Source organism: Pogona vitticeps, chromosome 5 (genome assembly GCF_051106095.1).
Source record: "Pogona vitticeps strain Pit_001003342236 chromosome 5, PviZW2.1, whole genome shotgun sequence".
Classification (NCBI taxonomy): domain Eukaryota; kingdom Metazoa; phylum Chordata; class Lepidosauria; order Squamata; family Agamidae; genus Pogona; species Pogona vitticeps.
The window spans coordinates 16,202,868-16,214,988 of record NC_135787.1 but is presented as its reverse complement, the minus strand read 5'-3'; the positions used below and the strand labels follow the sequence as shown (position 1 = coordinate 16,214,988).

Here is a 12,121-nt window from a genome sequence, read left to right as displayed (position 1 = left end):
ATCACACACCTCAAAGAACACTCAACTTTTATTAAGCCAGTCATTCAGGAAGCAAACACTTAGACACAGGTCCTCACCTTCTACCTCCATTAGCAATAGCACAGTTAATCCTTCCATCAGAGGAAATTCCATCCAGCAGAAATTAAACACTTCCCATAGTGACACAAGAAAGAAACCATCATAATACAGGTTACATTTTTCCTTGTTTTCACAAGACCCATATTAGCAGACATACATTATTAAGCTCGTTTTACCCCATTAATTCATATTATCCACCTCGGTGAATGTGATGCAAGCAACATGTTCAAGACTGCCAACAGTGAAATCAAAGCATAATTTCAATTGGATTGTGTTTGGTGAAGAAGCCAGTAATGTCATGTGATGATGAATCAACTTGGCATTCATCGCTGTGATACACCATGTGATAATCACAACTGATGCAGTGCATTGCTGTAGCATATTATGTGCACGTGGAACAAAATGGATGCCTTGCAGATGGACACACCAATGAGGGAAGGCAAAAGAGAGACAGAGGCTTAAGGAAATTGGGGGGGGGGGGAAGCTTCTTGTTTTAAAGTCTGATGGCAATTGGAAATTACTGTATATATTTAACTTGTGCAGAGCTCAGTCATAAAACACTGATCTTAGGGTAGGTTGCTAGGGCTTTTTCTCTCACTCAGTCTATAATATTACTACAACTGAAAATCTAATTCCTGAATCTCACTCGGTTCTTTCTTTTTTGATGACACAAGTAGAGAGAGGAACAATTTAGGCAGAACATTCTTATAACTCTCTGTTATTTTTTGTTTGCTCTGCACAGTAATCGGAAGCAATGACTCAGCAGCAGAAAGTCCGCTACTGCTCTAGCTAGAAGTTATTTATATCTGCTTTTAAAAAAACAAAACACTATACATGAATAGTTTTTAGATTTTGCTTTCCTGTCCAAAAGTAATTGCACAAAGATAATTATCAAGAAGGTAGGAACAACGTCATTAACAAGCTTCTGTTCATGCAACACCAATGGTATGCATGAGGTCAAACTAGAATCTTTCTCCTCTCCAGACTTTGAGTTGCTATGGAGCTTCCAACTTAGCTCACAACTCTGGAGCACAGGGTGGCCCTCATTGACAGCTGTATTGGTCAGACAAAGGACAGGCCAAGCTAGGAAAGAAAGGCACATCAGAAGCCATTAGCTACAAACACATTACAGGCAATATGCAACACTTCTGGTTGTATATTGACCTTGGGCTGTTTCATCTCTACCAGCATGCCATGCTACAGCACATGAACACATATAGTTATCTTTACAACACAGAGCAGAATTAAGGGACTCACATAACTGCCTGCGAGAAGGAACAGGAGCACTTCCATAAGCTGTGCCCTGTAAATAAAACACATTTTTTTGGAGCAAGGGGTGTCAGCATTAATACAGCAAAAAAAGTGTTTTCAATTTTTTTTTCTCTGGTTGGTACAGAAGAGAAAGGCTTCCAGTGAGTAACGCCTCTTGTTTACTGAAGAAAGAAGGAAATTACAGCATATGACAGGTACTTTCAAAACTTGTCAGAAATTAGGTTTGGTGAAAGAAACAGAGTGCGTGAATTACATATTAATGTGGCCTCTTTTGAAAATAGACTCTGTTACACAAGATGCTTAACTAAAGCCTTTGTTTTCTTCCAGAAGCTAGTGATATGCTAGAAAACAGTCAGGTTCCCAGTCCATGAAATATGTGGCAATATATGTGTGGCAATGTGCACTAGTTAGTGACCATGAACTATTCCACACAACATCTGTTTTTGTGAATGACCAACATCTCAAAGATACAGCGCTAACCATTAGGAGAATAAAATATTCACCTCAGGCAGCAGATGCTGAGGGCCAGCAGCAAAGTAGGGGAGGAGTACTCTGTCTGCCACATTGACTGTCTCTGCTTCCTTAGCTAGTTTGTTGACTTCAGCTGCCGTGAGAATGTCTTGGGCCAGCCCTATAGAGATACATGCACACATTTTAAGCAAGTCTCAGTATTCATTTGTGCATATCTTAAAAGTGGAAAAACATTGAGCACTGAGAGACATTTTGAAAATTCATCTGTGATTTTCAGCATTCATGTGTGAATGCAGACAACAGTCATATTTGGGACAATACAACCCAATCATCCATCTTTATGCATCATAAGCCATGATGGGTTCAAAAACAAAAAAATCCCTTATTATGATGTGCAAATTAGCCTTGGCTAAGATGCAATGGTTTGGTTCTTGTGGGTTTTTCGGGCTCTTGGGCTGTGTTCTGAAGATTGTTCTTCCTAGAGTTTGGCCAGTCTCTGTGGCCGGCATCTTCAGAGGACAGCACTCTGTGCTCTGGTGCAGTTTTGTGTGGGAGCTGAGTATTTATGGCTGTGAGATCAGGAGATGGGTGATTATGGTGATTAGTGTGTTTTTGTTGTGGGTGTATTAACAAATGGTTTGTTAATCACCTGCAAACTACTATCTGAGCCCATGGTTTGTTGACTTATACATGACTTGTTCTAACATCCAGACTTGTAACCATAGCTTGTCACTGGTCTGGTTTATTTTCCCAGCTGCCCAACAGAAAGTAAACAGAAATGGATAAGAGAAGCTATGGTTGCTATTATATTCATGGCATTAGGAACAAAACATACTTATGTCCAACTGTAGGTTATTGTCACATGTGAATATACCCCATGGAAACAGTCCCAGGGCAAGACTCAGCCTTCACCTGTTAACATAAGATTGCTTTGCAGCTATGCCTTATGATGACATGGAGAGAATTTCCTGAAACCAAATATTTGAAAACCACTGTGCAAGATAATTCATAAAGCATATGCTAACTGTATTATTATACCACCTCTGAATATGTGATGGCAAGTGATCTCATCTGGCTGTGTGAGGGAAAGCACACCTTTGGTGTTTTTAATGGTCACTTAGGTCATATCCACCAAAGCCTATTAACATAATGACTTGACTGCTATATCAAAGGATAACTGCTGCATTTACAACTTGTCTGAAAGTTTCTTGCAGATAAATTGCATGTGGCTTAAAGATAATGCACTTCAGACAATGGGAAAGGAGACAATTTCCCTCATCTTAAAGACACTAAGGAGACAGATGGCAATTATTCTGAGGTAAATGTGCCAGAACAAATATAATATATCCACAAGCTCAGAAGAGGCAAATGCTACACAAACTCAGAAGCCTGGTTTGCCATCATCACTGTTTTCTGTTGGGTTTTATACATAGCTTGGTCACAGCTGAAAACTCAACCCATCTAGTCAAGTATACTACAATAAGGACTGGTGCAACTAATTACCTATGAACATGTAGTTTAAAGTTCATTAGATATGTTGTATTCTACTAACAATTCAGTGTCTTGAAACCATGATAATTAACTTTTAGCAAGCATAGAGTAAGGTTTATTTTAAGTGACTGACAAAATTCAGATGCATGACTACCAGTCCAGTGGAATGAATCAAGCAAATGCTGGATGATGATTAAAGAGAAATGTTTTCATTATATGAAGCTGATCATTCATCCAGCTGGTCTATGCAGCATTAAAAAAATATCTATTGTGTTGCTAGAGTTTTCGACTCTATGATACTCAAACAGGATAAATAGTTCCAAGCTATCAGCGACCACATAGCTATGCTGATGAAGAGGAACATAAAATGCAATTTCATATGAAAACAATAACAAGCAGCAATTTCTGCAACTTATACCAATAAACAGAACATTTTTGAGATCAGTCATTCATGAGGCCGCCATAAGTTGGGGGCAACTTGACAACATATAAGAACAACAATAATACCAATAAACATTAAAAATAGCAAACTACCTAATATTTCTTTCTTGCATATTTTCTCCACATAATGATGAGCCAACACTCAAGACAGATATGAGTTATGAGTCCAATTCACATCTTCAATAGTATGATTAACTCATGAGTAAAGGGACTACATTAGTCCGACCCATTCTAGTGAGGACAGGCTGCAATGATAATATCTGAAAGGGGTTTAAGACACAAAGGAGATGGCCAAAGCTTTCAAAGAGTCCCTTCTCTCCCAATGAGCAACTCTAAAATCCAGATATGTAGTCACGTGAACTTGCCTTTGTTAAATCTCCATTCACCTGGCTATGAGAGATAGAATAATGGTCAACTCTACTACTCTGCCATTTTTTCTGTGGTATTCACTAGTGTTGATTTCTGCAGAGTTTGAGCAAGAAGCAATCAACTAAAACTGACAACTTTCATCTGTTTGTATTCTCTGGAATATTCATTGATGCAGCCTTATCTACTAAAATGCCAGACTTAACATAGTGTTCTTCACTAGTTGAGGAAGTGTCATTTGCAATAATGACTATTATAAAGCAACAATCTAAAACAGTGGCAAGTTCCCTATTAAAATATCCAGCTGCTGGGATTCCACTGACCACTTTTGTAAAATCAGATTCCAACTCACTCACTTTCAAAACAGCTGCAGATAGTCAAAGGGCTCCGAGCCACCTCCATTCTTCCCTCGGCCTTACAATCAGCGGGTTCAAGTAAATCCAACTGAGGTCTCCTTGACCAGAAAACTAAGCTAACACACTTTAACAAGGCAGGACAAGCCAGAACAAAATGCATTTGCATTGAAACCTCCCAGTGAAAAGAATGAGAGAGTGTCCACTACGGGATTTTCTAAAACTGATTAAGTACAGCCTTTTTTCTCTGGTTCCTAATCAGCACTATAGCATTTATTGTCTGGTAAAGGAAAGTCATCAAAGCAACCAACATGAATTTGACCAAACTCCGGGAGGCAGTGGAAGACAGGAGGGCCTGGAATGCTCTGGCTCATGGGGTCACAAAGAGTCGGATACGACTTAACGACTAAACAACAACAACAATTTTGAGTATGCTTTGGTAGAATACTAAGAAAAGTCATTACTACCATTATGCAAGAAGAGACCACCATGCAAACCTTGATGTACACAAACACAATATGGGAAACATTTGTTAAAATAACATTTTGTCACATTTAGGGTTTTGTGGAGCTTGGTTTTGTTGTCCTGCTAGATTAAAATGACAATGCATCAGATATGGTAGAATCCAAGTAAGCAGCTGAACAGTTATGTGATCGTTCAGTCACAAAAGCTGATCTCTAGTCTTCAAGCTTATGTGAATTATTTTAAAAGTGGCCGTTAATCAACCCGGTACAACACATGTTTGCTAAAAAGTAAATCTCACTAACTTCATTAGGTGTGCATAGGACAGTGTATTCATGATTTTTGTACCCTGTGGTAACTAAGTGGCTGCATTTTTAGATGCCCAATGTATTACAAGAGTGCACTTCTGTTCTCTCTCTCGCTCGCTCCCTTTTCTCTAAACTTACTTATGCTGAACCAGCTGTACATCCTTTCCTTGTAGCAGCCACTCAGTGTTAAAGCAAGTATGTTTGATTACCCAAGACATGCCAGACTTGAATGAGGATTTTATATACCAAAGCAGCAGGTTAAGTTGCTTCTCTCTTCAGATTCATTCATCCAGTCAGTCATTTGTAATGTTAAAAAAGCATTGGGCATAAGACAGCCCTTAGATCATCTTCTTACAAACAATATCAATTTTTAATTCATGTCAGGAAAAAGTTTGGCATTATTTTGTATTCGCAAATCAGAAGACTGCATTGTGAGTGCTTGAGAGGGAGGGGGGAAGCTCTCTCAAGAGAACATAACATTATTTAGCAGAGTTATCCAAAGGTTTCCTATTTCATCCAGACAAATTCTGCTTCCTGCTAATTTTCATACCAACAGTGTAATAAGCCATGTAGTTGAGACAATTGAGATACTTGTTCCTTTGGTATAAAACACTTGGTCTGGGTTTTTTAAAATCTATTTTTGGTAGATCATTCTATTCAAGAAAGAAGAGAAAATATTCCATCATTAATTTCTTTTGCTGTCAGCCAAAAGAATACACATCTTAGGATGATGAAGAAACCAGTTATTATGTATTCACGAAGGCTTTCAAGGCCGGGATCGAATGGTTGTTGTGAGTTTTTCGAGCTCTTTGGCTGTGTTCTGAAGGCTGTTCTTCCTAACGTTTCGCCAGTCTTTGTGGCTGGCATCTTCAGAGGACAGCACTCTGTGCTCTGGTATAGTTGGCTTGGGAGTGCAGTATTTATGGCTGTGAGATAGGCTTTTGTCTTTTTCTGGAGATGGGTGATTAGTGTGTCTTGTTGTGGGTGTATTGTTGTGCTAAGGAGAAGAGATTATCTGCCACTGTGGTTGATGGGTGTCATTAACTGGTCTTTTGTGTGTAATGATCCCCTGTCCTTGTGGCTGGGTAGAGTTTATTTACCTTTTGCATGCTGTATTTTTGAGAGCTGGGAGCCACGTTTTGTTGAGCTTCACGCTCTCCTCTTTTTTGTTGAAGTTCTGCTGGTGCTTGTGGATTTCAATGACTGCCCTGTGCAGTCTGACATAATGATTGCTGGTGTTGTCCAGTATTTCAGTATTTTGAAATAGAATTTCATGTCCAATTTGTTTTAGGGCATGTTCAGCTACTGCAGATATTTCTGGTTGTTTTAGTCTGCAATGTCTCTCATATTCTTTGATTCTGGTGTGGATGCTTCGTTTTGTGGTTCCAATATATACCTGGACGCAACTGCAACGTATCCGGTATACTCCTGCAGTGGTGAGGGGGTCCCTTCTGTCCTTTGCTGACCATAACATTTGTTATATTTTTGTGGTGGGCTTGAATACTGTTTGTAGGTTGTGTTTTTTCAAAAGTTTCCCCATGTGGTCCATGACCCCTTTGATGTATGGGCAGAAAGAAAGAAAGAAAGAAAGAAAGAAAGAAAGAAAGAAAGAAAGAAAGAAAGAAAGAAAGAAAGAAAGAAAGAAAGAAAGAAAGAAAGAAAGAAAGAAAGAAAGAAAGAAAGAAAGAAAGAAAGAAAGAAAGTCTTTGCAGAGGAGGTCATAAGGTATATAATGTTACTAAAATATGGCTCACCATGAAAAAGCTTATATACCCTAAGGTATACCCAGAAATATCAATCTATATTGTATCTATATCACCTACATCGTTATAGAGCTGGGGTGAGCCAAGAGCAGCCTGCATGCTGGATGTGCCCCCCAGGAGTCAAACTGTGACACACACACTCAGCACTGTTGGGTTCCCCAAACCACAACCCCCACCAGTTTTGTTTGTTTGTTTATTTGTTTTTAAGGCTGAAAACATCCCCTGGAGGCTCAGGAAGAATTTGTATCACATTGCTCAATTTTTCCAAAACTGTTACTTGGTAACTTCCAACTCGATGACTTTAAGCCAAAAATGTTGCAATAGCAATAACCCCCAAAAAAGAAGAAGAACAAAAGAAAGAAAATTAGATGGCACCAACTAATCTCAGAACAGATGGAGCCAAAGAGGGGAGGGAAGAAGAGGAGGGGAAAGGGGGGAAGTTGGAGAAGGTGTGGAAAGCCTCCCTGAAAATCAGTGTCTCTAATTGCTTCCTAAAAGTCCACAAGGAGGGAGCTAGGCAGAGCTCCTCTGGAAGCTGGTTCCATAAAAAGGGAGCCACGTATTTTTGCCTTTAGTAAACACTGATTGGGAATGCCCAGTCTGGTGTAGTAGATCTAGGTCTCGGGGGGGGGGGGGGATGGGTTCAAATCTCTGTTCAGACATGAAAACTCACTGAGGGTGTGGAACTGATAAAACCATTCCTTGAACATCTCATCTACCCCATTAAGGCCTCTGTAAGTCAGTTCTGACTTGAAAGTACACAACAACATAAACACTGAATAGCAGTCAAACTAAACTACACAGTTCATTTTTTCCCCTTTGAAATATTTGTGTTACATATAACCAAGGCTGTCTGTCTTCTCTGTTATTTCTGTTTAAAATTATATATCTGAATAAAAATTAATATAACACAGTCCCTGGAGTAAATACAGCAAAAATAGTTGACACGTATACTAAAATAAAGCTGTTCTTTCCACAAATAACTTTCAAAGCAAAGTTATAGCTCAATAAGGAAGACATATTTCCATCTTAAAGTTAGTTGTAAATGTTTTACTAGCAGTCTCTCGGTACCTTTTCAGCTTTAACGGAAAGAAAATTTGCATGATGTTTTCAACAATCTTCTCTCAAATTTGAGATGAGTATTCACGTAAAATATACCATAATATACATGAGTTCAACAGTTCACCATGGGCTCATACAGTGAGCATAGGTCTGATCCACAACATTCATGATTAGGTTTGAGAATCTGTGGGAAGGCTGGTTCTTCTATATGATTAACTTCTACAGATGGCATCAACACATCAACAGCTTTCAAGAGACAACTGTACAATTAGCAGTTGTCTGAATCTTACTTAAATCATTTTCAGGATCACTACAGACTGTCTTTTTTGCTGTTCTATTTTTTTTTTTTCAAAGTATGATACTTTAAACACATGCTATCCATCCTTCACCTACAGAAATACCTTTCACTTATTTATTTATTTATTTATTTATTTATTTATTTATTTATTTATTTATTTATTTATTTATTTATTTATTTATTTATTTATTTATTTATTTATTTATACCCCGCCCATCTGGTCTAGTGACCACTCTTCAGTTTAAATAGGATAGTTATTTAAATAAGGTATTGGCTGTAGTGAGCAGTCATGGTAAAATATGAAACAAAATTCTGAAATCACCCCTGTGGACATGTCATCGAGAGCATGTCCTTGGCTTGAGAAGGGTGCGCTCCATCACATAAAACGCTTTTGTATTAGTCTTAGTACTTGACTCTGACCTGTCTCATTGTGATTAAGCGTTGGCATTGTTTTAGGTACTGTATTCCTGTCATTGGTACCTTTTTCCCAAAATCCATCTAAAAATGATCAGAGAGATACTGCCCCAACCCCCAACTCATTCTATCACAAACTCACTGGCTTATATCTACTGAACATGCTGTTTGCAAGACAAATACAGTGATGCCTCAACTTACGACCATAATCCGTTCCAGAAGATGGCTGTAACTCGAAATGGTCGTAAGTTGGAGCACCATTTCCCATAGGAGTGCATAGAAATGCAAGTAATCTACTCTGGCTGAAGAAAAAAATCACACACAAAAAAATCACTGCAATACGCATTGGAAATGTGATTAAACCCTTCCGGTCAAAGGGAGGGGGAAAAGAAAAGCAATCAAGCGCGCAAGACCCATTGGAAATGCACAGAAAACAAACAGAGCAGATCGGAAATGCACAGAGAACAAAGAGGGCAGGTCGGAAATTCAAAGAAAACAAAGGAAAAAGCAAGGGAAGCATGCAGGACCCATCAGAAGTGGGGAAACCCACCTCAAAAAAGCAATCAACTCCCCCAAGATGAAATGGGGGAAAAAAACCAGAAAATACAACCCCCACAAGACCCATCGGAAATGGGAAAAAACACTCCAAAAAGAAACAAAAAAACCCCAAGACCCATCAGAAATGGGGGGGACAAAAAAACAAACTCCTCAAGGCCCATCACAGCACAGAACTATAACCCCCCAGCCCAAAATCATGTTGCAAAAACACCCAGAACAGTTTTTAAAAAGCAGAAAATAGCACCTTAACTTAAAAGGCAGCCCAAAGCTTTCCTGCAAACACATGCACACGCTCTCAGATGCAGAAGGCTGTCCCAAGCCTCCTCCAACACACACTTTCTAACTGCTGGGGTGAAAGAACTACAAAGAAGCAGCATCGTCGTTACCTAAATATAGAAATTTGAATTTCCCACCTTTTCCCCCTGCCTTTTTCTGTTCGTAAGTGGAAGGTCCGGTCACAAGTACAAGCAAAATTTTGGGGCCGGAGCTGGTTGTAACTCGAAATGGTTGTAAGTAGGGACGTTCGTAAGTCGAGGCACCACTGTACAACAGAAATATCAAATTGGGGCAAATGCATTCAAGCACTTCTTTATTTATATATTTAAGTTAAAATCCTTGTAAGTCGGACAAAATAATTAGATCAGCATCCTTAGGTAACATCAATGAATTTATTATTTATTTATTTATTTATTACATTTATACCCTGCCCCTCTAGACCACGTCTACTCGGGGCGGCTAAATGAAGACAACTGACTGGGATTTCCCCCCCAAGGAAATAGTAGAGGTAATCAATTATGGCTTCTGAGAAGTATTCTGGAATCAATGAGTGATATGATGCATAAATCATGGAGGGAGGTTATAAATCATTAACTTTTCAGTAAAAAATTGTTATGTATAAAAATGGATATACTGTACAGTACATTCCTGTGATTCATACTAGGGATGGGTAAAGATTTTATTTGGTTTGTTGTTGTTTAGTCGTTAAGTTGTGTCCGACTCTTCGTGACTCCATGGACCAGAGCACGCCAGGCCCTCCTGTCTTTCACTGCCTCCTGGAGCTGGGTCAAATTCATGTTGGTAGTTCAGATGACACTGTCCAACCATCTCGTCCTCTGTCATCCCCTTCTCTTGACTTCACACTTTCTCAACATCAGGGCCTTTTCCAGGGAGTCTTCTCTTCTCATGAGATGGCCAAAGTATTGGAGCCTCAGCTTCAGGATCTGTCCTTCCAGTGAGCACTCAGGGTTGATTTCCTTCAAAATGAAAAAAAAATTATCTTTGCAGTCCAGGGCACTCTCAAGAGTCTCCTCCAGCATCATTCAAAAGCATAAATTATTCGGCGGTCAGCCCTATTTGTGGTCCACCTCTCACTTCCTTACATCGCTACTGGAAAATCCATAGCTTTAACTATGCAGACCTTTGTTGGCAAGCTGATGTATCTGCTTTTTAAGATGCTGTCTAGCTTTGTCATAACTTTCCTCCCAATTTATTTATTTTATTTATTTATTGCATTTATATGCCGCCCATCTAGACATAGTCTACTCCCAAGAAGCAGGTGTCTTTTAATTTCGTGGCTGTTGTCACCATCTGCAGTGATCATGGAGCCCAAGAAAGTAAAATCTGTCATTGCCTCCATATTTTCCTCTTCTATTTGTCAGGAGGTGATGGGACCAGTGGCCATGATCTTAGTTTTTTTTTATGTTGAGCTTCAGACCATTTTTTGCGCTCTCCTCTTTCACCTTCATTAAGAGGTTCTTTAATTCCTCCCCACTTTCTGCCATCAGAGCAGTATCATCTGCATATCTAAGTTTGTTGATATTTCTTCCAGCAATCTTAATTCCGGCTTGGGATTCCTCCAGTCCTGCCTTTTGCATGATGTATTCTGCATAGAAGTTAAATAAGCAGGGAGACAATATACAGCCTTGTCATACTCCTTTCCCAATTTTGAACCAACCAGTTATTCCATATCCAGTTATAACTGTTGCTTCCTGTCCCACATATAGATTTCTCAGGAGACAGATAAGGTGGTCACACACTCCCATTTCTTTAAGAACTTGCCATAGTTTGTTGTGGTCAACACAGTCAAAGGCTTTTGCAAAGTCAATAAAGCAGATCTAGATGTTTCTCTGGAACTCTCTGGCTTTCTCTATAATCCAGCGCATGTTTGCAATTTGGTCTCGAGTTCCTCTGCCTCTTCGGAATCCAACTTGTACTTCTGGGAGTTCTCGGTCCACATACTGCTGAAGCCTACCTTGTAGGATTTTGAGCATAACCTTGCTAGCATGTGAAACTTGCTGGCATATTGAGTGTAGCACCTTAACAGCGTCATCTTTTAAGATTTTAAATAGTTTGATTGGAATGCCTTCACATCTACTGGCCTTGTTAGCTATGCTTTCTAAGGCCCACTAGACTTCACTCTCCAGGATGTCTGGCTCAAGGTCAGCAACCACACTATCTGAGTTGTCTGGGACACCCAGATCTTTCTGGTATAATTCCTCTGTGTATTCTTGCCACCTCTTCATGATGTGTTCTGCTTCTGTTAGGTCCCTACCGTTTTTGTCCTTTATCATGTCCATCTTTACACAAAATCTTCCTTTAATATCTCCTATTTTCTTGAACAGATCTCTGGTTTTCCCCTTTCTATTTTTTTCCTCTATTTCTTTGCACTGTTCATTTAAGAAGGCCCTCTTGTCTCTCCTCACTATTCTTTGGAAGTCTGTGTTCAATTTTCTGTAACTTTCTCTATCTTCCTCCTTAAATTTGTTCTTCACTTCCACTGTGTAT

General features: G+C 39.3%; 1 protein-coding gene across 3 annotated transcripts in view; it reads right to left on the bottom strand.

The window, feature by feature from the left end:
* The window catches only part of CCSER1 (coiled-coil serine rich protein 1), an 833,168-nt gene that overhangs the window by 177,102 nt on the left and 643,945 nt on the right, over nucleotides 1–12,121 (bottom strand). The window contains exon 10 of one of the 3 annotated variants that reach the window (XR_013545785.1): nucleotides 78–1,381. The exons of 1 other annotated variant lie outside the window; for it this stretch is intronic. Coding sequence is in view for 1 of the 2 variants with exons in the window: in XM_073001958.2 (XP_072858059.2) it covers nucleotides 1,336–1,381 (46 nt within the window). In the remaining variant the exon portion in view is untranslated. The remainder of the gene's footprint in view (nucleotides 1–77; nucleotides 1,382–12,121) is intronic. One more of the 3 variants, XM_073001958.2, reaches the window with a different exon arrangement.